At 42.0% G+C, this 26,721-nt stretch overlaps 1 protein-coding gene across 2 annotated transcripts in view; it reads right to left on the reverse strand.

Annotated features, from left to right (window-relative positions):
* Positions 1-26,721, reverse strand: part of LOC148019920 (Beta-ketoacyl synthase) — a 112,001-nt gene that overhangs the window by 17,664 nt on the left and 67,616 nt on the right. Inside the window, exons 3-10 of one of the 2 annotated variants that reach the window (XM_087700130.1) lie at positions 11,988-12,095; positions 11,835-11,906; positions 11,385-11,474; positions 11,137-11,288; positions 9,646-9,726; positions 9,517-9,550; positions 9,324-9,390; positions 8,903-8,979 (exon numbers count right to left, since the gene is read on the reverse strand). In XM_087700130.1, coding sequence (XP_087556256.1) covers positions 8,903-8,979; positions 9,324-9,390; positions 9,517-9,550; positions 9,646-9,726; positions 11,137-11,288; positions 11,385-11,474; positions 11,835-11,906; positions 11,988-12,095 — 681 coding nt within the window. The remainder of the gene's footprint in view (positions 1-8,902; positions 8,980-9,323; positions 9,391-9,516; positions 9,551-9,645; positions 9,727-11,136; positions 11,289-11,384; positions 11,475-11,834; positions 11,907-11,987; positions 12,096-26,721) is intronic. The other variant, XM_087700132.1, reaches the window with a different exon arrangement.

Raw genomic sequence — 26,721 nt, forward strand, 5'->3', positions numbered from 1 at the left:
TTCGGGATCAATATGGGAGGACCCGTTCTAGCCCAGATGAGGTGATGGAGATTGCCATCGACTATTACACGTGCCTTTTCCAGCAGGAGACAGCTTCAGCTAGAGGACAGAGATGTAGACAGCAGGTATGGGATCACATCCCGTCCCTCGTCACAGAGGAGATGGGACACTCTCTCCTAGCCCCCTTCACAGAGAAGGAACTAGAGGAGGCTTTCCATACACAGGATGGGCAGAAATGCCCGGGGAGGATGGCCTCTCTAAGGCCTTCTTCACTACCTACTAGGAAGTGGTGAAGGACTCCCTACTGAGGGCTTTCCATACACAGGGTGGGCAGAAATGCCCGGGGAGGATGACCTCTCTAAGGCCTTCTTCACTACCTACTAGGAAGTGGTGAAGGACTCCCTACTGAGCGCTTTCCAGGAGATCTTCACCTTAGGACAGATGCCAAGGAATCTCTCGGCAGGCCTTATCAGTCTTCTCCCCAAAGAGGGAGACCGGTTGGAGCTCTCCCAGTGGAGACCGATCACCTTATTGTCAGTAGCCTATAAGGCACTGGCAAAGATGATTGGTAGGCGATTACGCCCCGTGCTTCAAGATATCATTCATGACACACAAACAGGCTTTGTCCAGGATAGGAGCATCCTAGACAGTGTATTTACCTTCTTTGAGGTGACAGAGTAGGCTCAGCACAGTGGGCAAAGACTGGCAGTACCACTCTTGGATTTCAAGAAAGCTTATGACAAGGTGGACTGGGATTTCCTAGAGGGCACCATGGTGAAGTTGGGATTCCCCCACGCTTGGATTCGTGGGGTCTCTGGCCTGTACAAATCGGCCACCAGCAGGGTTCTCATAGGCAGAAGGCGAGGGGAGGAGTTTCGGCTGGAGAGATCAGTTAGACAGGGCTGCCCACTGGCCCCATACCTGTTCCTACTCTTAGGAGAGGCGATGTCTCACTTCCTCAGGTCATGTGTGAGCGGATTACGCGGCCTTTGACTTCCAGTGAGAGAGGAGATTGAGTTGTTAGACTCAGAGTACGCAGATGACACAGGCCTCTACGTAGAGGACGATGAGTTGATGCTGGAGAGGATGAGGCTGGCTCTTGACGTGTTCTGCGTTGCAGCGGGAGTAAAAATCAACTCGCGAAAGTCGGTTGGTTTCCTCACAGACCCGGACTCTAGCACAGAGTGGGGCGTCCACCTGGGATTTAGATGGGTGAGCAGAGGGCAGATCATCCGATACCTAGGGTTCCAGGTGGGACTCGACATCACTCCTGCCCAACAATTTCTTCTTGTCCTTGATTCTATTCGGAAGAAACTGACCTATTGGAGCATGGTTCGCCTCTCACTAGTTGGTTGAGCCTTGGTGGTTAACCAGGTCCTCCTAGCGACGGCCTGGTACATCGCCTCGTGTCGGTGCTTCTCCTCATCGTGCATAGTGCATCTTCACCGCCTAGTGCGGAATTTCCTTTGGTCTAGGTCTGATGGCTCCAGGGATTCCAGGGCCAAGGTGGCATGGGCGACCATCATACGACATAGGTCAGAGGGAGGGCTTGGGATCATAGACCCAGAGTATCAGAGTATGGCCCTCTTGGGAAAGCTAGTTGTCCGCGGTCTCACACTAGGCGGGCAGACCTGGAAGGTCTTATTGTAGGAGGGCCTTCAGGATTGCAAACCGAGGCTTGGCGGTGAGTGGAGGCCATCCCTGAGATGGATCTTCACGTCAGCCCAGATCACCTTTCCTCCACAGCCTACTCCGCGTGTGGCAGGGCCTCCATAAAGCCCTAATCCAAAGCCCCCCAGGTTGCCAGGACGAAATAGACCGTCAGCCGGTGATCTGGAGCCTCCAGGTCAAAGATCGAGAAGGGGAACACATAGGTGAGCGCCCCCACATACAATGGGCTGGGTGGGAGGCTGGCCCGGCTCGTACCATCAAGACATGGCGGGAGGTGTACAGGATGGCGGACGAGGAGGTGTTGCAGCGAGTATCAAGCTGCGAGAGAGAGGAGTTGAGGAGAAGAGAGATAGACGCAGCAATACCTCCAGAATGGCTTGCTCCCCCAATACGAGAGCGATAGAGCCCGGGGAGGCATGGGCAGCTAGGTTTTCACCAGCACGCATCCCCCTTCAGATGGCAGGTAGAGTGGGTGGCGCCCCGTAGGGGACTTTCTTCACCATTCAGGAGGGGGGACGTCTGGCCCTTGACAGAGGGCAGCAAGATGAGGGGATTGCCACCCTTTTGTGGAGGAGGATTCGGGTGGTGGGTCTTCAGGAGAAGACATGGCCACTAGACCCCTATGTTTTTTGGCAAGTGCTCAAGGAGTGGCGCCTTTGGATCTGGGAGGGCAGACCACTTGATGAGCTGGAGTGGGATCCAGAAGAGTGGCTATGGCCGGCCTCTGCGGTCGCCAAAAAGACACCCAGGTTCCTAGAGTACACTGCCAAGATTGGCAAACATGTACTGACGTAGGAGGATATGGACTGGGCGCTATCACGTAGCAGGCACTGGGCAGAGCACAGCATCACGGAGCCCTTTCGACGGACCTTCTGGCGCCACCTATGGGATAGCTGGAGGCCGAGGAGGGTGTCGTACTTCTTATGGCTCGTGGCACATGGAGGTTTGGCGCTGGGAAGTTGGCTTGCCCAGATGCAGAAGGAGGAAGGCTGTAAGCGCTGCACCCAGCAGCCTTTGGAAACCCCAAAGCACTGCCTTTGGTCATGTGAGGAGGCCCAACTCGGGTGGAGAGGAGCATGCCGTATCCTTCGACGTATAGCACCCAGCCTTGGGTGTATCTCATGGGGAGCTTTTTGTTGGCAAGTAGTCAGCCAAGGCCGTCACCTTTTGTATGAGATCGGGATGCAGGACAGGATATTCATGATCGAGGCAAGGTCGTGCGCAGTGGTCGGTCTGGAGGCTCTACCCATCCGCTAGGTAATGGAGCCCACAGCAGACCGCTCAGAGGTATGGGAGATCATAGGGAGTCTTACTGGATGGCATATATGGAAGGCATGGTGCCAGGAGGCTTTCAGCGCAGAGAGAGACTTTCAGCACATGCGACCTTAGCAGAGCTCTGGACCTCCATCATCCACTCCCTCCACGGCTGATGGGATTAGGTGCAGGGCGGGTCCAGGGCTCGACAGGAGCTCCGTGGTCACTTCATGCGTACTTGGGGCGGCCAGGGTCTGCTCTTTGTGATGCAGGCAGGCAGCCCCATTTGGCAATATAAACACCCCCCCCCCCCCCCCCCCATGGCTTCTTGCCCCCATCCCTCCTAGACCGCCCTGAGAGGCTTGTATCATGATGTATTGGTGACTTTGCATCAGCTCCAGCTAGTCTGTTGAGCATGAGCACTCTGTTGTAATCAGTTTTTTTTTTAGTAATATAATCAGCCACATTTCACTTGCAAAAAAAAAAACATCAATCCTCTCCCATTCATTAAGGGTTCATCTGATGTTAAGAATTTTGAAACATTCACAAAAAAGCTTGAGCTGCAAATGAGCATGCATTAAAGGAGTCGAACTATAGTGCTGGTTTTGAACTCCAATAAATTGTAGTGGTGGAGCTCTAGATCTAGGAATGCCTTTGATATTGCATGCCATCATCCTTCAATGAGCTGTATAAGCTGAATCTTCTCTACTTACACTTTTTAGGACCAAGTTTCTGTTATTTCCTTGTGTGGTTGTACAGCTAAGGAAAGCCTTTATTAGTTCTATGCCATCTCAAGAATGTGGCTTGCATAGTGGCAGGACTATCTAGCTAATCACACGAGTGTAGACACAAGGTTAGTCACATAAGCTGGGGTTTTACTTTGAGTCTAGGTGCTCACTACCTCAATTTAGACTTTGATTATGATGTTCTCACCATGTCCATGGTAGGCAAGAGAGATGATGAGGCCTTGTTAGTGTTTGTGTGTGCCTTGATAACCTTATTCAATGGGACGTGTGTAACCAAAGATGTATCAAAGACCTCTTTAGCTTGCTTTAAACTCATAGGTGTGAAGTAACGAGGGAAGCTTAAGTCCTATACCATCTGGTGGCTATGTCCAAGCCACAACAATCCAATGGTTCCAAGGCAGTCATCATGAGGCGATTCACCTTAGTCTACAAGTGGTGGGCATAGTCCCTTGGGATGGGGGATTGGGATAGGGATAGGGGCAATGATAGGGGATGGCCAAGAATTGCTGTTCCCTATGATTATTAAGTGACATGAATGGGGACAGGGATGAAAAAAGGTGCCGCTTCTGATGTTCCTAAGCCCCAAACGTAGCCTTCCATGTGATGCATGGTAATGGAATTTCATGCTTTAAAACTCAAAAGTTGAATCAACCTAAGTTGACCCTAGAATAGAAGGTAAGGCATATTGAGAGTTTCTATGTCCAAGAAGAATGATATTAGTACCAAAAAGACTGTTTGTGCTATTATTGCTATTGGTGGTCATGGGAAAGTGCAATGTCTCTAGCATGCGGCATAAAAAACATACTAGTTTGAGGTGAAAGCTTTAAATACCCATCCAATAGTCTCTGAAGCTAAGTAGGAGAGGGTGTAGGAGGGTATCTGAGGTGTTTCATTCATAGTTAAGGGAACTAGGAAATGGAAACGGGCATAGAAACGCAAATGCAAACAATAAGAACAATGTTTGAGACGTGGTAAATGATGGCTCTGATCATACTCCAGTATGGGCCCATAGTTGTGGACTAGGACATTGAGATCATTGTGCTTGGAAAGCGCAATGGCTCCATCTAGTGTGATACCATGGTGTGGGGTAGATACAGTTTGGTGGGATAAAATTTGTGTCTGTTGAATTTGTAGTGACTGTAGAGTTTGATCTATGGAAGAAATTACTCATTGCTCTCTACCTGGGTCCCTCTAGGCAACCTAGTCTCTTGTCTCATAGTAGTGTTGTGTGGTGCCTTTGGAGCTCGAGGAGGAAAATCCCTAGACATCTTTGGTCCTTATATTCCATGACAGCTCTTTCCCTCTAGCTCCATCCTGTCACATTCCTGTCCAATACCTGTTGAATGCCTTGGGTCAGCAGTTCCAAGGCAAGTAAAGAAAAACGTCACAAGAATGAAGAAGCTTACCTTCGCAAGATCCTTCAGTCTGATTGTCCTGTTGATGAACTTTGTGACACAAAGAATCCCACCAAATATGTATAGCAGTAGAAAAATAATACCAGGGAGTTGGAATTGGCTAGGAGCAGCAGTTGAGCAAAATCGATGATCTTTACAACAGAAATAAAAAGAGATCACTCAACTTCTCAGCACTTCATGCCCATTGCTCTATCTCTTGGCCTTTGAACCATATGTACAAAGAGATGAGCTTCCTCACTACATAGCCATAAGAAAAGGCCATCAAAAGAGTTGAGGACAAAGGAAATTAGCATCAAAAAGGTTTTCTTTGGGGTCTGCTACAGGAATAGAAACACTAATCTCAGATTCCCTTCCTTCTACTTGTACTTAAAAGTTAGCCTTCAGCTCCTTCAACTGAGACATTATCTGTAATGAGAATTTCATGCCACAGCAAAAGTCCACTGTAGCATTGTTGGTTGCTCATACAACATGCCATGTCTAAACTAGATTGACATAACAGGTCCACCTGCCAAAAAGAAAAAATTGGCATAAGAAACGATACTATGATAGGTTTGGCACATGCATTGCTGCATTGGAGAAGCATGCCACCACATGACAAAGCATTGTCAATTTAGTAAATTGTATTTCATAGACTCTTCATGCGGCACTAAATTCTCTTCCTATCCCAAGTCTTTCTAGGAAATAGAAACAAGGCCTCAAATGAAGGCTAACTTCAGGTACAATAGGAAGGAAGCAGCTCAAATGGCCTAAAAAGATGGTTTCATTTTCTCTTCATGTCTACAGTTCATAGTTGGTGAAGCCAGTCTTCCTTGCGGAGAAGGGTGGTAAATCCTTGATTTACAAGTAATTACAGCAAGCAGTAGATAAATCAATAATTAAAATTCAGTATTTTACCGAGCAAATGAGACAAGCCGACACATATTGACCCCAAAATGTGGCACCCCTTGCAACAATTATCAAGGCACAATCTCTACCAATTCTGGAACCATTGACCATCCACATCAACTAGCAACCCTATTCCTTAAGTTGTCCCTTGAATTTGATAGCTTAAGGAGCCAAATTGAGTCTCTAGCAGTTGCATGCAACCCAATCTTGTTGTAGGCAGTCAAATCTCTTCAAATCTACGGAGAGTCCTCTGATTTACAGCAACAGTCCTTCATCCTAAGATGGCCATAAACCCTAATTCTCCCTGTTTGGACACGAGTAGTCAGCAATTTCAATGGTGAAACACCTCAGGTCCACTATAGAGACTTCAATTGGCTTGGAAGAGAGAGGAAAATAGTAGAGAAGAAAGAGTTTTATAGTTTTTATCGTAGGGTTATCAATTTCTAACTTAATGCTCTTTGGATACTTAAGTTATGCGCATGTAGCATGCACATGTGAGATTAAGTTGGGATACTTGAGTTATGCACATGTAGCCTGCACATGTGACATTAAGTTGAATGTTAGACACAGTAACAAATAACCCTAGCTTGAACGATTGGGAACTTTGGCAGAAGTGTGAACAGATGCCAGTGGAGTGCTTGGTGACAGCTCTTGGTCAAGGACTCCGAATAGCCCCTTGAAATGACTTTTGGTGTCATGGGGGTTAGGGCTTTACAATGAATGTGCACATGATTTAAGAAAAAATTAGGCTTTGCATGGTTGTTCTAAAATGTGCCAAATATATGAGCCATGCATCAAGGATTGTTGTTGCAAAATGGAAGATTAACAACAGATTTGAAGAGATTTGGTCATCTACAGCAAGGCTGACCTGTATGCAACTTTTAAGGACACAATTTGGCTCCCCAAGCGTTGAGAAACAAGGGGCAAATTAAGGATAACTGATGCTGTTCGTCATTTTACGCTTGAAGTTAACGCTGGTCACTGTTTTAGGGCTGAAAATCAGAGAATTCCCTCTCCTGTTTTTTCTCTCTCCTCTATGAATATGCATGTGCAATTTGGAGAGAGAATTCAAGATTTGAGCCTCAAGTTTGGACCTGATGTGTTGCTAATTGGGAATTGCTAATCCCAAGTCTGAAGCCAACAAGGCTTAGGGTATGCATGGCTGCATTAGAGTGCATATATCCATACCTCAGTATTCTATGAAAGTTGTGGTGCAAATTTAAATAGTGCACAATATACTCCGTGAGTTTTTTGGAGGTCAACAGCAAGGCTGATTTGCATGCAACTAGAGTAGATTCAATTTGGGCTTCCCTAGTTATGGAATAAAGGGGCAAATTGGATTTAAAGATTAAAGGTGAAAGAGAATAGCAAGATATTCTGAATTTTGTAAGAGATTAACTCAATCAATAGAGGAAGTGGAGACTTGAAGGGGGTGTATCTCTTGAGTTTGTGGTAGGATCTTCCATCTTTCTGGGGATCCAATCATTCTCTTCATTGTATATATGATCTTAGAATAATAATGTGAAAAGAAATACTGCAAAGGGTGCCAATGCTTTTGGGCCAAATCAGGTGTCAATTTGTCTCAATTTCTTGAGGGCATTCTAGCCCAAAGCAGTGAACTGTTGAATTTTGAAGTTATCTTTTATTTTATGAATTTGTTGCTAGCTGTAACCAGTGCTAAATCAGGGTTCCACCACCCTTCTATAAGAAGAAAGGCTGGCTGCAGTTTCAGCCTCAAAACAAAGAGCTGCGAGCCCCTGGAGATGCCTGAAATCAAGTTGCCTGCTTCCCAGGACGCCTGCTGTCCCAGGTGATTCAGCTTCTGTCCAAACATTCAGATCTGCTGTCGCCTGCTGTAAATTAGGATTTTCCTGCTGTCTAATGCTCCAGATTCACCATCAGAACAGGTTGCCTGCTGCCCACAGTGGTTCAGCAGCTGTCTCTGACCCAGAAAGGCCTCTCCCCAGCCTTGCATGGCTCTAAACATGGTTGCATGCCAAGTGGCAAACCTCCAGATGCAAACCCAGCCTCTAGACTAAATTTGGTCACTACCCAGCCCCAATTTTAAATTCCTGAGCTGTATGAACCTGACAATGTTGAAACTTCCATGTGTCTTAGTTCACGCATTAAATGTTTTAATTCTCTAACCCCCGTAGCACAAAAAGTCATTCCCAAAGGCATTATCAATGTCTTGACCAAGACCTCTCACCAAGCATCTGTCCACAACTTTTGCCAATGTCTCCCACTGCCCAAGCAAGGGTTTTCCTATCACAATGACACATTCAACTTAATCTCAAATGTGCACCACACATGTGCACAACTTAATTATTCCAAGAGCATTAAGTTAAAAAGTCACGATCCCATGACAGTTAGTTTTACGTAGATCCTTATGCATACAACCCATAGGTTTGGTTACTAAAAAATCTGTTTTTTGCCCATCACTTATGGAAAAAGGTCTATTGAAAATGATGTTTTGTCCAAAGAAAATAAAATTCTATAAATAACCTCACAGGAAATCCGCTAAGTTAAAATAGGTCTAGAGTGAATGATTATAACCTTGATTGGGTTATCACACACAAATTTCTTTTGCCTGGTCCATCAAAGGGTTTTAAGTTGATGTTCCACCTCCCACATTGCGTTTATATATTCAAGTTATTGTATATCGACTAAATCCTCTCATATTAACAAGATTTAGCATAACTGCTCACAAACTCTAGGTCAGTGATTTTTATTGCCGTACACTCGCAATAGTAGAAGCTTGGGATATGATGTTTTTCTTTCTTAAGCCCAACAACCATTCTAGCAAGTTTACATGATCCTCTTTAGTTGACAACTTTGCACATCTTCAGACTTAGTAACATAAAGAGCACAGCACAAAAGTTGACCATTCAACTTTACGCCACTTTTGGACCAGACCTGAAACTGACAAACCTGTTTTAGAGCTCGCTGCATAGCCAATAGGGCTCCCTGACCATCCTCAGCAGGCTGGGTAATATGATATGCATCACCTGAACAGAATTATGTATTTGGACATGAAATCATTGACCATATTAGCTTTATCAATGTTATCAGGTCACCACCTTCGTAGAGCACTTAATAGGATAACATATTCGACACTGCTGGAGAACTCTTGTTTACATGGTATCAATGATATATCTAGTACCATTTAAATATGCACCTAGGAATTGTGTCTTTCTCATTCATTCAGCATGAATCCTTTTACTAAAGATTTAGATTCCAAGAAGTTCAGTAAGTGTGAGTTTGCTGCTGGAGTCATCTGCAAGCAGGATGCTTGCATTAACATGCAACTGCCATGTCATTGTGCTTTAATCAGCACCTATCCAGAACTTACCTGACATGCCATAGCCTCTCACTTCAGCATACACTTTTGCGCCACGTTTTTTTGCATGTTCCAACTCCTGATTGAGACAGCAGATATTACATTTTTCATGGCAAAGATTCAACAAAGATGCTGATCTCAACTTTCCAGCAAAATAATAATGATGACAAATTCAGGATTGAGACTAATTAGCATATAAACCCACCTCTAAAACCATTATGCCTGCACCCTCACCTATGCTGAAAAAGGAGCAAAACTATTGAAATTATGAGAACTTCAGAAACAAAACACGTCTTTTATTTCAGGATCAGAATAAAGAGAGTTTTACACGTACACAAATCCATCACGCTGAGAGTCAAATGGCCTTGAAGCATGTTCTGGATCATCGTTAAATCTTGTGCTTAATGCTTTAGCCCTGCATGTATAAAGCCACCTTAACATGAAGAGATCCACAAAGAAGATTATAGCAAATGTATCCTACAATCAGTCCAATCCCTGTTGTGATGTCAAAACAAGAAGCACCACATTTTGGAAACAGATTTATTAAGTGGATTGATAGCTAATAATCGGCATTTAAGGAGTAAACTGATCTGTTGGGACAAAAATAAAAACAGAATACGATGGATCTTTTTTATTGCATTGAAAATTCAAAAAGATTTAATAACTGAGCTTGTCTACAGCATGAAGAGGCAATTGACCAAGCTCTTAATAGTCAACTAAAAGGGAATGATTTTACAAAGCATTTTTTAATCCAAGAAAACCTTAGCACCAGACTGCAACATGGGACCCCCACTTAGAAAGCATACAATTGTTTTGCTTGCATGCAAAGGAGACCGTAAGTCCCAATCCCTGTTGTGATGTCAAAACAAGAAGCATTGCATTTTGGAAACAGATTTATTAAGTGGGTTGATAGCTAATAATTGGCATTTAAGGAGCAAACTGATCTGTTGGGACAAAAATAAAAACAGAATGTGATGGGTCTTTTTTATTGCATTGAAAATTCAAAAAGATTTCAGTAACTGAGCTTGTCTACAGCATGAAGAGGCAATTAACCCAGCCCTTAATAGTCGACTAAAAGGGAATGATTTTACAAAGCATTTTTAAGTCCAAGAAAACCTTAGCACCAGACTGCAACATGGGAACCCACCTAGAAAGCATACAATTGTTTTGCTTGCATGCAAAGGAGACCATAAGTCCCAATCCCTGTTGCAATGTCAAAACAAGAAGCACCGCATTTTGGAAACAGATTTATTAAGTGGATTGATAGCTAATAATTGGCATTTAAGGAGTAAACTGATCTGTTGGGACAAAAACAAAAGCAGAATGCAATGGATCTTTTTTATTGCATTGAAAATTTAAAAAGATTTCAATAACTGAGCTTGTCTACAGCATGAAGAGGCAATTAACCCAGCCCTTAATAGTCGACTAAAAGGGAATGATTTTACAAAGCATTTTTAAATCCAAGAAAACCTTAGCACCAGACTGCAACATAGGACCCCCACCTAGAAAGCATACAAATGTCTTTTGAAGCTCCAGCCTAAATGACATCACAGAATTAGCAATAAGAAGAACCGGCAACACCCCGAGGGCGATCATGTAAGAAAAATGCCAGTTACTAAATCCTATCTAAATTTGCATTAAGGCCAACATATACACACCTGGCAATAACGAGGAGACAACGCAGAAAAGAGAAGCAGAAATTAAGAGAAGAAATAACTGTGTAAAAACCCAGACTGAGATCCATCTACTTGTTCATTTGAAGATCATGTTTCTCAAGCATCTTGAGAGATGAAAGGCATTCAAGAAGAGAAGATGGGAGTTATACCGTGCAAATCCTGCAATTGAAAGGGCATCAATGCTGCACTCTGTTCCCCCAGCAACCATGACATCTGCATCACCAAAACTAACCATTCGGTAGGCATCCCCTATTGAATGTGCACCAGTTGCACAGGCAGTTACTACCGCATGATTTGGACCCTGTTGAAACCAACAAACATCACCCTCCAGAGTTCAAATGTGGATCTTGGCATTGCAGGCTTGAGAAACAAAAATATGATTCATAACTCGACTGACCTGAAATCCATACTTCATACTCACATGTCCAGCTGCCATGTTGATTAAAATGCGGGGAACAAAAAAGGGGCTTAGACGTCTCATACGCTGCTTTTGGAGAAAATGAAAAGCATCAAATTTCCTAATTGCTTAACTTTGAAATTGTCACAAAAATAGCAGAAATTTTGTTTGTTTTGCATCTAGAATTGTAAACAAGACAAGTACTTTTATGATATATGCATCGACAGTTGTTCAACATCTATATAATTGTGGCACGCACATATCTTTTGCATCTTTAAATAAAGATTGTGTTTTTCTTGCATCTATAGCTGTACATTTGTTTTCAGATTGAACATATTGCAAACTAACTGAATTGATTTATATGTAAGTTTATAGAAGAACCATCTTCTGTGTCTATAATGGATATTGTCAATTTACATCTATAATGACAAATAAGACTTAGTTTTGGACCTGCTGCAAAATAAGGCCTGAGGCTTCCATTATTTCATTTATGCAGCCTATTCCACCTCCAATCGACACTCCCTGTGGTTAAGAACAGGCAAATGCTGAAGATTAGAAATGTATAGAAAACATTTCGACCATAGATAAATAAAGCTTGCATACTGTATTTTCAAGTTCTTGTGAGTCTTGAGGAGGCCAGTTTGCATCTTCAAGAGCTTCATTAGCAGCACATAAGGCATATGTTATGAATGGTGCGAGGGATTTGGAATCCTGATTTTGTTACACAATATCACAAGAAGACAATAAATTGCCAATCAGTAAACTTACAAAGCAGTCTCAAACATGACCTACAGTGCACCATGCAACATAAAGGCTTGTTATATATCAGAAACCTTCCCAAAGAAACTACAAAATTTTGTAGAATCATAAAAGAAGTCAGTTTAGTGCCAACAGAATACCTTTGAAACATAGTAACTTCAGAGCATATCATGCATCACAACTTTATATCCTGGTACATTAATGGAAGTGGCATAGCATGGTTTTAAGACAATCTTTCCCAAAAGAAACGACAATATAGACAACTCAATTCAGACTTGTTGAATCATCAAAAACAAACGGCCAAGAGAACTCCTACAAAACATTGTAAATTAGGAACATATCATGCAAGACAACTTAGTACAAAGGCATAGGTCAAAACCAGAACGTATGACACAACTCACATTCCCCATCTTTAAAAAAACTATTAAGAGTAGTGCCAATAGCTTTAAATCCTAGCCTCGTAACATATAAATGAATAAATGAAACAAGACAACATTACATGGCCAATCAGATTTTCTCTCCTCACAAACCTCCTAAGACACTTTTACAGTTGTATGTTATAGCTACTAGAAGGCTCGTGACACCAACTCCAATACTGCTCATGGTTACCTTCTTTTTTTCCCTCTTAGGGGATTGCGAGGGGCTTTGCATGCCTATGGATCCGTACCTGGGAAGTTCTACCTTGCTAGAAGCAAACCCTCTTAGGGGATTGCAAGGGGCTTTGCATGCCTATGGATCCCTTTCAAGGGGTGGGTTGTGCTTTGTGAGGCCCTCTTGAACCTAGACATGTTTAGGGCTTGCTAGTGGTCCTTGCTTTTGCACTAATTCGAGAGACCTCAAAAGTTCATTCGAGACACCTACAAAACAAACAGCACTCAAGAGATATATTAAAAATGTACTTTCTGGTTATTTTTCCCACTTTTCATAATATTACTCAAGACAAGTCACAATATCTTTAAAAAGAAGCACAGGCTGTTGTTGTGCAGGAAGTTCTACCTTGCTACAAGCAAACCCTCTTAGGACCTTCTTGAGAGAATTGGGAGGGGTTTTGCATGTCTATGGATCCCTTTCAAGGGGTGGGTGTGCTTTGTGAGGCCCTCTTGAACCTAGACATGTTTAGGGCTTGCTAGTGATCCTTGCTTATGCACTAATTCGAGAGACCTCAAAAGTTCATTCGAGACACCTACAAAACAAACGGCACTTAAGAGATATATTAAAAATGTACTTTCTGGTTATTTTGCCCACTTTTCATAATGTTACTCAAGAAAGTCACAATATCTTTAAAAACAACATTTAAACTATGAGCCATGATTGTAATTCACACTGCTAACATTCATTGTTCAAAGAACATTGAAATTATGACCATAAATGAAAAACAAGCATGTACCGTGAAGATCAAGAGTCAAGACTGAAGACTGAAGTAAATGGCATTATACGACACATACAACTCGCATGTCATATATGATATATAGGTTGTACTATATGAAAAAAATGGTTATGATCTGAAAAACAAAGCTAAATGATACACTATAGAAGCTAAAGCCTACACTGTTGATTTTGTAGTAGAAGGCTCAAGGCTCACGGGCATCTCAGATATGTCAAGACTCAAGACTGAGGACTCAAACTGAGTGATCACATCATTGCTCAGAGGAAAAATGTACTGCAGCTACTTTGGAAATGTTGGCTGCATGATCATGAGTGTCAATGGGCGATCCTCCATTTGAACATCATTTTGATCATCCTCCTCTTCTTGCATCTTCCATCTCTTCCAAAGGATCAACCTTTGCAGTTACACTTGTACATAACATACAAAGACAAAGAAAAGGTTGTTGGTCCTCACCATGCCAAGGTGGTTCCACTTCTTGGAGGGGATGTGAGAAGAAGTACTCCACAATTGCTCCACACAAGAGGAACTAAAAACCTGGCTAAGAATACAAATTTGTCAACGGCTAAAACTTGGACCATCAAAACCAAAGTTTTCCCACCACAAAGCAGCTCCAACCTTGTAATGATCTTCAATGCTTCATGTGCATCAAAACATCCATATGAGCCACGAACGGGATCAATAAGTAAAAAGCTGGTCTTTGATTTTGCATCCAGCATTTCTATCAAGCACTAGATGATCCAAAACAAGTCTCCAAGATGCACCCACATCTGTGTCACACCCTTGACCCAAGCCTTGGAATATGGGATCTCAAACATAAGCTGCAGCATGCAATGGAGTCGAGACAGCTATACAAGTTTCCCCTCGTCACATACAAATTATGAATCTCCTCTTATGCATCAGATCAAGCACCCAATCCTCTAGCTTCTCTATCACTCTATTCATATAACAATACATGACCACATTGCATTCACAAGCCTCAACGAATGCACTTGCATCTATGTGTCACACACAGTTACATGGAATAGGAAATGGGGACAGGGAATGGAAATGGCTATGAATTGCCATTTCCTATGACTATATAGTCACATAGAGTAGGCATGGGAATGGAAAATGGGGACAAGGAAAAAGAATGGGGACCCAAAAATGGTTGTTCCCTATAACTATGATTTTGCATCCAAGGCGTCTCTGCTATCCATCTTTTCCATGCATTGCATCGCTATGTTGAGGGTCACTATGCTTATCCCCCTACATTTACTTTGTACACAATCCCCATACACTTGTACACTATAGGTGGCAACCGCCCATCACTGTCACTTTATTCTTTATTCTTTCTATGACATAGAATAAGGGAAGGCAGGTCACATATTGTGACTGTTGGAGTTCCCACACACCGTCTTGCTCTCTCTTACTTGAACTTCTATAGCTCTTGCATCCTCTTACTTCCACTAGTGCTCTCACTCTTGCTCCACCTTTCAACAAGTATTAGAGCAGGAATTCCACGAGCTTCACTGACATGTACTTCAACTCAAGAAGAGAGCTTCATTATCAGCTTTCATAGCAGCCACTCATTGAGGTATGCATTACTTCCAATATCACAATTTCATATTGTATGGCTCATTGCTTGAACAACCTACTAAAGGATATTGGTAACTTGTCATGGATTGCACCTGTCATAGAGCAAGGAGCTCAAATGGGTAGCTTTGTTTTGAATCACCAATTTCTTCGCCATCACTTCTCTTTGTGGTCGAAGAATACACTTTTAAAATACTATGATACCAGATTTGCATTTAACTTCTTGATGCTAGGCAGGTTAAGAGAATGCAGTGGTGCCTTGAGGCAGTTCTTTCTTAGTGATGAGTTTACCTCATCAACATTGGCAGATACTCCTACAGGTATCTTATGCTTGGAGAAAGCAAATAACTCCACTTTTTGGGATGATGTAAAGCATATAGATGCTATGGTATCACCTATTGTACATTTATTGAGGGTTATGGATGCTATGAAACCTTGCATTGACAAGGTATATGAGGCTATGGATAGGCTGAATGAAAAGTTGCAAGAGTTGGCACCAAATGATGAGGCATATGAGGAGATAGGCCATTTAGTTGTGACAAGGTGGAACTCCTATAGCTCACCCATGCATGCAGCTGCATTTGTTGTGGATCCTGAGTTCTAGGGCAAGGGTCAGGAGAATGACATTGAGGTTATGGATGCATGGAGACTTATATTGTCTCGTCTAGTGCTGCCTAATCATGGACTAGACGAAAGATCAGAGATCAGCTTTCATGTTATAGGACCTTTCGGGGTTCTTTTGCTTGTGGGGATGCACAAGAGGATCACTGTAAGATTGGGGCAGCTTTGTGGTGGGAGGACTATGGTTCGGATGGTCCTGAGTTGCAGCAACTAGCCAACCGTATTTTGAGTCAGTCAGTTAGCTCCTCTTGTTTGGAGCAATTGTGGAGTACATATGCTCACATTGCTTCAAAGAAGAGGAACCGTCTTGTTGTGGAGAGGGCAAACGATCTAGTATTCGTTAGTGCTAATTTGAGAATGTTATGTAACAGTATGACAACAAAGCCCGATCCATTCACAGACTGGGAGATGCAACAAGAAGAGGAGACACATGCTAATGTTGAGGGAGATGCAGCAATACATGATACACATGATGATGAGGCTGGCAGTTCAAGAGTAGCTAGAGCAGCCTCAGATCATAATCATGATCTTTGATTTAGTTTACTTATCATGAGTCTCATGATACATGACGCATTTACATTGTATATGATATTATGATCATTGATAACAGTGTGACACTTGGGCTGTTGACAGTTGTGCCATGCCGAACTTGGGTCATGGAACCATCTTCAAGCCTTCAAGCTTTCAAATGACAATGCGGGAACGTAAGATAAGTTAGTTCACTACACCTCAAAGCTAGTTGTCCGTTCTTACTTTCTTGGTTTGGAGAGAAGGATACTTTGTAAGTTAGAGCAAAGTGTTGAGAGACAAGGTGAGAGATTGTTGATAGACATACAAGAAATACATGGAGCAAATACATGTTGTTGCATTGTGATGGAAGCAAAGACTCTAAAGGTTGAAGCAATCCGATACCTTGTCTGAAAAGTACTAGTGAGCACACAAACACTCAACCATAGCTTTGTGAGATGGACTAATGAATCTCTCAATCATGTGTGCGTGTGCATAGAGTAAGAGAGAGAGGGAGGGAGAGAGGGGGAGGGAGGGAGGGAGGACATGGCTTGCATTATAAATATCAATTTTACGTGTCATTTTTTTGGCTAGGACCATGTCAAGATGTAATTTTATCATTTCCTTGGTATCAATTTTCTAATGAGTAGTTTTAGAATGATGCATGATATCTTAAAGTTAAAACTTAAAATGATTTGTCCTTGTGGATTATATACCTTGGTTTTAAGTTTGAACACTCCAGAGTCCACATGGATTATGAGTGAAATATTAATTTTTTTTCATGGATTTTAATTTTTTAAATGTTGTTCCCGTTCCCACGTCCCCGGTCCCTAGGTTTGGCGTTCCCGTCCCCGTCCCCGTCCCCATCCCCATTCCCCATTCCTATTCCCCGTTTCATGTTTCTATGGCAACTATCCTCCTATTATACTTATATGTACGATTATACTTGGTCACTTTTTTCATGTTTTCTCCATGCTTGAGCACATTCACCTTAAGTGAAAGGTTGTTAGGGATTAAAGGCCACTTGTGCCTAACTGCCTACATTTACTTTGTACACTACCCGCACACTTATATACTGCAGGTGGCAACCACCCATCACTGTCACTTTATTCTTTATTCCTTCTATGACAATAGAATAAGCAAAGACAAGTCACACATTGTGACTGTTCGAGCTCCCACATACCATCTTTCTCTCCTTTGCTTGAATCTCCATAGCTTTTGCATCCTTTTGCTTTTGCTTGTGCTCTCATTGTTACTCCACCTTTCATGCTCTAGGTGGAGTCAAAGCTCGCGTAAGTAAACTAATCATTAATAAACAATAGGTGTAGAAGTCAAAGCTGATATAAGTGAACTAATCGTTAATAAACAATTGCCTCAATGCACCACTCATTCCTTCAATCAACCCAATTTCAAAAGGTTGTATACAAATATAGTGTCAAAGTATTTCAGCAACACTTCTTTGAATTATTGAAAAACATAGGTCTAAGGAATGGGTGATTCAAAATAAATGTTATGGTTTGAGCTGCATGCTCAATAATAGGCTCAATCCATGATAATTTGCCAATGTCTTGTAGCAAAATTACCCAAGCAATGTGCCAAGCAATACAAGACAGGAATGTGAGGAATCGACCCTAGTTCACTGTGAAGGAGGAAAGCATAGGTGCATCTACAGCAATTCATCACAAAGAAGCTAAGCAAGATTGAGATAAGGGGAAGATTTTTTCATCAAAACACATAGATTATTAATTTTTTACCTACAATTTACTTCACAAGTCAAACTTATCCTCTTTTTTGTTTGCAAGACAAGACATTTGTGACCAGCATGATTAGCATTGCAAGCAAACTTTCACAATTTAGCTGACTTGTGATTTTTAACCGAGCAACTTAAGGGATTATGTCATTTGAATTACGACACTTACATGATCACTATGGTTTATGTGACTTAGTAAGTTTTGGAGGTGATGTATTGGTTTCTTCCACATCCATTTGGCCCAATTTGTCCTCTTTTGCCTCCATTTCTTTTGTTTTTGGTCCCGTATGCCAAGGAGACTTTGTTTACAGCAAGGTGCTTGCCTAGGTTGCAATAGAACTACAACAACTAGGTTGCAACAACTAAAACTCTGGCAACCGATTCATAGCCATTGTAGCCATTATTGTGGTCCTAATTTCAAAGGCTCTACAAATTGAGCCCATAATAGTCTTTGAGGCTATATCTAGTTTTAAGCCTGTTGTGTTTCTTTATTGAAGAGGAGATGCTTGCTTCCTTTCACAAACAATACATCATGCAACATGCACATTGTGGAACATTTGATATGTCTATCTCTTCACTTTTTTTGAGACTCTATGGCCTAAGTTCATTTATTCCAAACCCATTGATCTTATAATTAGTGATGAGATTATTTCTATAGGGAATATCACCTTCATGTGCACCTACAAATGAAAATATGGATTTCTCCTATGGATCCCTTCGATTCCTTTTTTGTTTTTGTTCAAATGTCTATGGTCACTCACAGTCCTAAAGTTGATGTTATTGCTTCATGTTCCTTGGTTGTTTCTATTCAATAGGCTCCACCAATTCCTTTATTTGGCAAGACTATTCCGTGGTGAGCTTCCATCATCCATGACACTTTTTTGTCTGAGAATGGTGATATTAAGCTTTCTTCATTTTCTATGGTTCCTCTTATTAGTGAAATGTTGCGTCAACTAATTTCACTTACTCATAGGATATTATTGAGGAGTTTCTTGGCCCTCTTAAGGAGGATACTTATCTAATGTTTGATGATTATTTGGAGGATTCATCCATCCCAAGTTTTTTTTTCAGAGGGGGGATCATATGTTCAAATGGCATTTCCTTTCTACATGATCCTTTTCAAGAGCTTGTAGAATAATCATATCTTGTTAAGCATCGAAGACTCGATGTCGTTTCAAAGGAGGACACTTTCGTCTCACAAGGAGACACTCAAACTTGAGAGGGTGTCATTTTTGTCCCAAAGGGGTGGGGAAATATGCTAGAGTTTGCACTAAGAAAAGACAAAACATGCAAATACAACTAAAACACTAACCCAAACAAAGATGCAAATGCAAAAAGGAAAGAATTAAGATAAAACCAAATGAATAATATATGCAAATAAATGAATGTATATGCACAATGCTAAAAGGCTGAGCAGCCCAACAATTGATGACTCATGGAAACCAGGCTGAGGGAGGTGTAGGAGAGTATTGTCCACTAAAGGTGAAACTTGAGGGCATCAACTACCAATCAAAGCAGAGAAAGGTACAGAAGACTCAAAAACGCAGCAGCTGGCAGCTGGTTTGATGACGTGGCAGTCAGGGTGTCCTAATTTGGAGCCTCCAGCTCCAAGACTCAACCAACCATTGGACAATGGAGTGTTGAAACTGTAAAATTGTAGCTTGTTTGACTGATGGTGAGAGGCAAAGGGATGGTTAGACCCAACAAATCAAAATACGAACAAGCTATCTCAACCACCCATAGGAGTTGATGAAGAAGGAAGCTATGGGGAATATATGGCAATGAAGGAAAGTAAGAAATCTGCAATGGAAGCCGCCACAACTATGGTGGATCCAAAATTGACCACTCTTTAACTGAAAAGAAATAAATGTGCACAAGTGCATGTTTATAAGAACAAAATGCCAATGCATAGGGTTATACAAAGGGCAAGACATCATGCTCATGCAAAATGCTATGCAATGGTTCCACTTGGACAATGCCCTTGTAGGGGAATTTGTTCATTTGCCCAAGCGCCCTTTTACAATCATGATATTACTTAAATACCACTATAGGAACTTGCGAATCTTGATGATAACGAATGATGATAGAATAATATAAGAAGCAATCTGTAATCAAAATCCTATTACCACCACAAGAATAAGGCTGCCCCCTTTCAAAGTGGAATGGAAAGCCCGAGGGAATCCCCCTCTCCCCATCAATCTAACGTAGAAAGGGAGGGGATACCCACGTTGACCCATGGTAGAAGATACTGAAGAATCGGCTGGCTTGATCAAGATAACTGTAAAGTTATTTGATGATGGAATAAACCCTATGCGGATGGTACCTAGCTCAACTTGCTCTTTGGTGAAGCAGTAATGCACGTCAACATGCCTCGTTGACTGATATGGAGTTACCAACTAGTGTGATAGCACTCTAGTTGTCGCAGAAAACAACCATTGGTGTCGCACATGGAAAATGAAGTGTCGTTAGTAAGCTCCTCAAGTACACCACCTTTGGGGTGCCCTACCCAAAAAGTAGATATAGCTCCTATGGGAACACTGATGTCAAGTTCTCTTGGCCATCCGGAATTAGTATAATTCTGCAAATCCAAACAATAACTATAAATGAGACAATAAGAAAAGATGCACCAAAAATATCTCAACCTACACAAAAAAGCAATCCAATGTGGCCTTTTAGGTGCATTGAAATACTGACTAAGCAAAGACACTGAGTAAGCTAAGTTTGGCCTACTGTGAATCAACAAAGTAATTTTCCTACAACAGATCTACATGTGTACTCACCAAAGGGCTGACCATGGGAGTCCTTACTGCTCTTGACAGTGCGATCTAAAGGCATGGCCACAAGCCATGTATGATCAATGCAAAACCGTTCAACTACTTGAACTGCATACTTCTACTGAGAGATAAAAATGGAACCCCCAACTCTAAAGATCTCCATCCCTAAAAAATAGGACATCTAACTAACATTAGTCATCTCAAAGGTCAAACTACGCTAGGTCTCAATATCTACAATGATAGCAGAATTTGAGCCTGTAATGAGTAAATCATCAACATACAGTGACATATAGTCAACTCCTTTCAAGTAGATTGTGTAAATAAATTTTGGTCATAAGAAGTAGAATGGAATCCATGAGTCCAAAGGAACTCATCCATCCTATGGAACCATCATTGTGGTGCTTGCTTCAGCCCATAAAGAGCTTTCTGCAAACAAACAACCTTATCTTTGCCGTCCATAAGAGAAAATCTAGGAGGTTGCTCCACATAGACTTCCTTCTCCAAATAACCGCTCAGAAAGGCACCTTTGATGTCCATCTAATAGATCAACCAACCCTGATGAGGAGCTACTGCAACTAATAGGCGGAATGATGCCAACCGTGTTGTGGATGCAAAGGTCTCATCATAATCTATGCCATGCTTCTGTCAAAAACCTTGCACTACAAGGGGCCTTACATTTATCTGAAGTTCCTTTAGCTTTTGTTTTGGTCCTAAAGATCCACTTAGTCCCAATGACCTTCTTGCGGCCTAGACGATCCAACAAAATCCAAGTTCCATTCTAATCAATGCCCTCAAGCATCTTTTCCATGGCCTCACACCACTGGGGGATGCTTTAGGGCCTCCTGCCAACTCTTCGGTTCAAAATGGGCTACATAATCTACTAAGACAAAACTTTGGCAATGGATGCAAGCTAAACATATCTTCACAATCCCTCTAGGATCGAATCTAGTGGAAGGATCCCCAAATCCCACATAGTGTGCTAGTACTAGCAAGGTAATGGGTCCTTAGGGAAGGCTTGGGTGTTGAAGTCTCTGCAGGTGGGTCAGGAGAGCAGATAGTACACTGAGCATAAATGGCACTATCTCTGATGTTGTAGGCTAAGGAATCAAATCGAAAGATAGTACAGTGGACTAAACAATAGCAATGGTCTCACATATGGTAGTATACACCACTTGATGCTCTGCCTCTATAAGAGTAAGAGAAAGGGTGACCATGGGTTGCTTCTTGCTACTCCATGAAACAACACGACCCTATTAAACTAAAAAATGTGTATTACACATTAAACCTTCATTGGCTCATTAAACAGCACCAAAACTCACATGCACTAAGTGTGTTTTCATGTCCCATAAGCAAACTCCCCCACATTTGGTTGGCTCCATCTCTATAAACAGAGTGTGCACTAGGTCACTTACATCCCTTGTATCCTTAGTCTTCCCCCTTCAATGGCTGCCATCTTCTTCAACTAGCCACCCTCCATCTTCAGCTTGCTTCCTTCGACATCCTACAGCTACCCTTCATCATCCAATGGACTCTATTCATTCCTAGCTTGCTGATGCTATCTATTTGTTGTTGTTGGAGCTGCCCATTTATTGTCGGGTTGATCTAATGGAGTTCTTGTCATGTTTGTACATGGGTTTTCTACACCATCTCCTCTAGCAACTACCATCCAATTTACCTTGGTGTCACCGGCTCCTCCAACCCCTGTCACCATCAACACTAACTTATGTTTTTGCAATTCCAGGTGACGCTTGACTTTTGGTCATTTGTGGCAAATCATTTTTTAGTTTTCAGCCCTTTTCTATATCATCCTCTCGTCCAACTAGTGGTTACTGAACTTGGGATTCATCTTCGATGGATGACACACATCCACATCTCTCTTAGCCTTTTCTCACAAGAGTCATCAATTGTTGGATTCCTCTGCCCTTGAGCGTTCTGTACATTCACACATTTACATTGAGCATTCATTCATCCATTAGATTCTACTCTTTTATATATTTTTGTGTTTTATGTTGTGTGTTTTTGTCTGCCTTTTTTTTAAGTTATGCTCATACATTCTATATTTTCTTAGTGCAAACCCTAGCATATCTCCACATGGTATCAAAGCCAATGCTCTTCTAAAGAGTTACCTAAGGCTATCATGGAGTGCTTGGTTTGTTCTTGACAACACTAGAGGTCATGTACTGACTCAAGATGGCTCAAACTGCTCCATCGTGGGATCCTTTAATGTTCTCTTAAGTCACTCCTTCAATGGAAGCTCTATTAAGGCACTATGGTCTTGATTTGGAGGACAATGCTCCATCATCTTCATCTTACTCTTTCTTTTAGGGATCACTCATCCAAGCCTAGCTCCTCTTCATCTCATATTCCTTCACAAGGTGCATCTCAGTTGGGGCACTCTACTAAAAAACTAATTACCTCTCAATTGAGGAAAGACTATCCACTCGAGACACAATCAAAAGTCCAAAGTCTTCATAATCAAGCCTAGTGGCAAGTTTATGCAATCCATTTTTGTGTGGTCTTGATTATGCCTATATTACTCCTTTAGTCATGCGAGAACCAACTATAAATCACCATTGAGATCCATATCCATACTAGTATAGATATGAAGGAGCTCTATGATCAAAGAAGCCCCAAAAGATAATCATGTATCTTCTATATCACTCGAGTATACACTCATGCTTCTTGCCTTTCCTCCCACTTTCAATGCACGGTTAGATTCAACTACATTAAATTTAGGACACTACTTCAAGCCAACTATAGGATATCCAATCTTAGCACATGTTTTTGATGCACATTTAGGCTTTAGACATCCTTAGATACTCAGAGGTGTACCGCTTTGCACCTTGGTGCTTTGTTGCCAAGAATGCCACTCGTGCACTATGCACCTCCCATATACCCGCAAGTGAGTCTCACACTCCTGTGGTCCAATTGTGTGTGAACCCCGCCACCTTCCCCCTCTCTCTTCCCCCCTAGCCGCTTCCAACACACTGTATCACCCTCCTTGGTTGCTAAAAAGTACAGATTCACCTCTTGTGCTGATGAGTCACATCCTTCCTTGACAAACACAGGTAGTGACAAGGAATCACCTAGGTACCCAAGCTCTTCTAGCATTACTTGCCTAAAAAGAATAAATTTTGTACATCTTGCCAGGAATCTGGCCATATCGATGACCATTGTCACGCACAAACCTAGGATATGAGACCCACACCTCAAGACACGCCATCCCCAGCTAAGGGTATTCTACCCACACCAAAGCTAAACCCAGAAACAACCTCAACCCCTTTTAGCAATGTTAGTGCCACTCCAAGGAGTTTGAGAAGGGATCTCTCCCATGGAGGCAACGCAACTTCTCCACCCCTAGTATCCATGTTCATCAATGGCCAACCATTGGTACAATAGATTTGGATTTTCTCCTCAATCAATGCCTTATGGCCAATTTGACCGGTTCAATTATTACCCCTCATTCGCCTAGAGTCTCTTGCCTAGAGTCTCTTGCCTAGAGTCTTAGAATTCATAGGTTACGCATAGGATCCTTAAGCTAGTCAAGCTACATATCTTTTAGAATACCTTAGGCTAGTTTTTCCTTGGGCAATCTGACTAGACCTTAAGGCTACCAAAGGCTTAGTTGTACTTTCACACACTTCTTTTTAGTCTTCTGCCGCTCACACACACTCAAATTCGTTTTTTACATTAGAAAAGTATCAAAAGCATCTCAATATGAAATAACTAGTATGTTGATTCTACTTATGTTGGGTTTTGTATTTCAGTTTAGGACTCACATTGCAGGTATTTACTAGTCCTAACTAGGCTAAAGGCATTTTTGTGGTTCTTGCCTTGGTGAGTATTGCCTCCATCAGCATGGAGATGGAGATAGTATCCTCTCTCCCAAGATCAAGTCTTTGGCATCTTTTCCCTTATCATGGCATCTGTCTTTCTTTACTTTCGACTAAGTTACCTTTTATCGTTTAACATCATTAGTACTTCACTAGTTTGTTTGTTTTCATGTCAAGTGAACCACTACCTTGGTGGTTGTGCATTCACATTCTTGATTGGCATAGGAGCCATCTCTCGAGTTTCAACTTTCAAGCATGCCTACAACACTTAGTCAGCTTTGGAGCCATCTCGTAAGATTGAGTGTGGGCACATATTGACTACCCAGGTGGTTGCTTCCCCCCCCACCTTAACAGGTGGGTAGTTTTAAGCCTTCCTTCTTCATCCACTAGATCCATTTGTGTGGTATAATGTTACCTTAGTGATTCTTGATTAGCATTGCAGCCCTCTCCTGAGGTTGAGGTTTAAGCTTACCTACGTCACTTGGTTAGCATAGAAGCCCTCTCCCAAGATCAAGTATAGGTATGTTCTACCTTTATCATCAAACTCCATCATCTCATCTTGGTTCTCGGCACCACACAAAGTTTGGTATGAGATCCTCCTCCTTCAACATACGTTAGCATCCATGGTTGAGAGGGGGTTTCTACACTTCATTGGTATTTTTCCAAGTGGCATCTTGTTGCACAAACATTCTTCTTTGCATTGTATAGCACTACTCTACACATCTCATTAAGCAGAGCATCCATAATCACCTTGCTCCCATCGGATCCCGATCAATCTCCACCTACAGTTTTGTCACGTACCCTTGCAGGTGACTTTGCACATACACTTTGTTTTGTTTTTTGTGAGCCAACAATGGGCACTCTTTCTTTAATTTTGTTAATAACCAAAAAAAAGAGAGAATAGTTCAATGTGGTTAATACATCACCTTTGCATATCTTGGTAGGCTACTGGACAACCAATGAGCACCATTTGTCTAATGCCTTCACCTCTTTGGGAAGAACCTTTGGATTCCCATGGAAAGATAATCATTGCCTCTGTAGTCTTAGTATATCCTTGGGCAGCCAACAAGCACCCATTGACTGATATCCTAGCTACTTTTTTGGAGTGGAACCTCTTAGGGAAAAATGGCGTGAGTTTTGCTTGGCAATCCCTCCTAGTTTCACTTTTAGGCCTTCTGCCCAATTTGCCTTGGCGTCGTGAGTTCCTCCAAAGTCTAGCCCCTGTCACCATCAATACCAGCTTGTGCTTTTGTTGTTCCAGCTGACGCTTGACTGTTGGTCATCATCTGCAATAGGTCATTTTTTTAGTTTTCAGCACTTTTATAGATCATTCTTTGCTCTGGGATCCATCTCTGATGGATGGCATATCAACATCTCCCTCAGCCCAGTCCCATGGGAATCATAGGCTATTGGGCTGCTCTGCCCTTAAGCATTGTGTATATCCACTCATTTACATTTGTCATTTATTCATTCATCAAATTCTACTCTCTTGCATTTTTGGCATTTTGCATTTTTTGTTTGAGTCATTGTGTTTTAGTCATGTTCATTCTCTGTTTTCTCAGTGCAAACCTTAGCATATCTCCACAAAACCCAACATGAACAATAGCCCATAACTGACCTCCAATAGTCGACATCTCTTGCACAATTAGAATCAGTCCATCCACGCAACACAATGTTTGGATCACGTGTACCTACTCTAAAGAACAAATCACAATCCAGTATGCTCATGAGAAACCAAAAAATCCTCGTAGTTGCTTCCAAGTGAGTTTTCCTAGGCTGGCTTGCAAAGCCTACCAACCAAAAAGCATAGATTTAGCCTCATGTTAAGAAGCCAAATCACAAAACCCACTAGCCTACAGTAACTAGAAGCATCCACAATCTTTGAATCTCCAAAAGGATCCATCTCGGAGAAGAAACTAATCGATAGGATGTCATCCCAAAAGCTATCAGAAACTCTTGAACATATCATTGTCTGGAGGCTGCTCAACATAGATCTCCTCCTTCAAAGCTCCATTGAGTCCAATTGATAAACCGGCCCGCCTATGGCTACTTGGAGCAAGAATGACCCTAATGGTTGCCATTCATACAATAGGGGCAAAGGTATCATCAAAATCCACTCCAAGTTTCTGGGAAA

The sequence above is a fragment of the Lygodium microphyllum genome, chromosome 19, assembly GCF_053477565.2.
Source record: "Lygodium microphyllum isolate KBCC chromosome 19, Lygodium_microphyllum_v1.1.10, whole genome shotgun sequence".
Taxonomy (NCBI): Eukaryota; Viridiplantae; Streptophyta; class Polypodiopsida; order Schizaeales; family Lygodiaceae; genus Lygodium; species Lygodium microphyllum.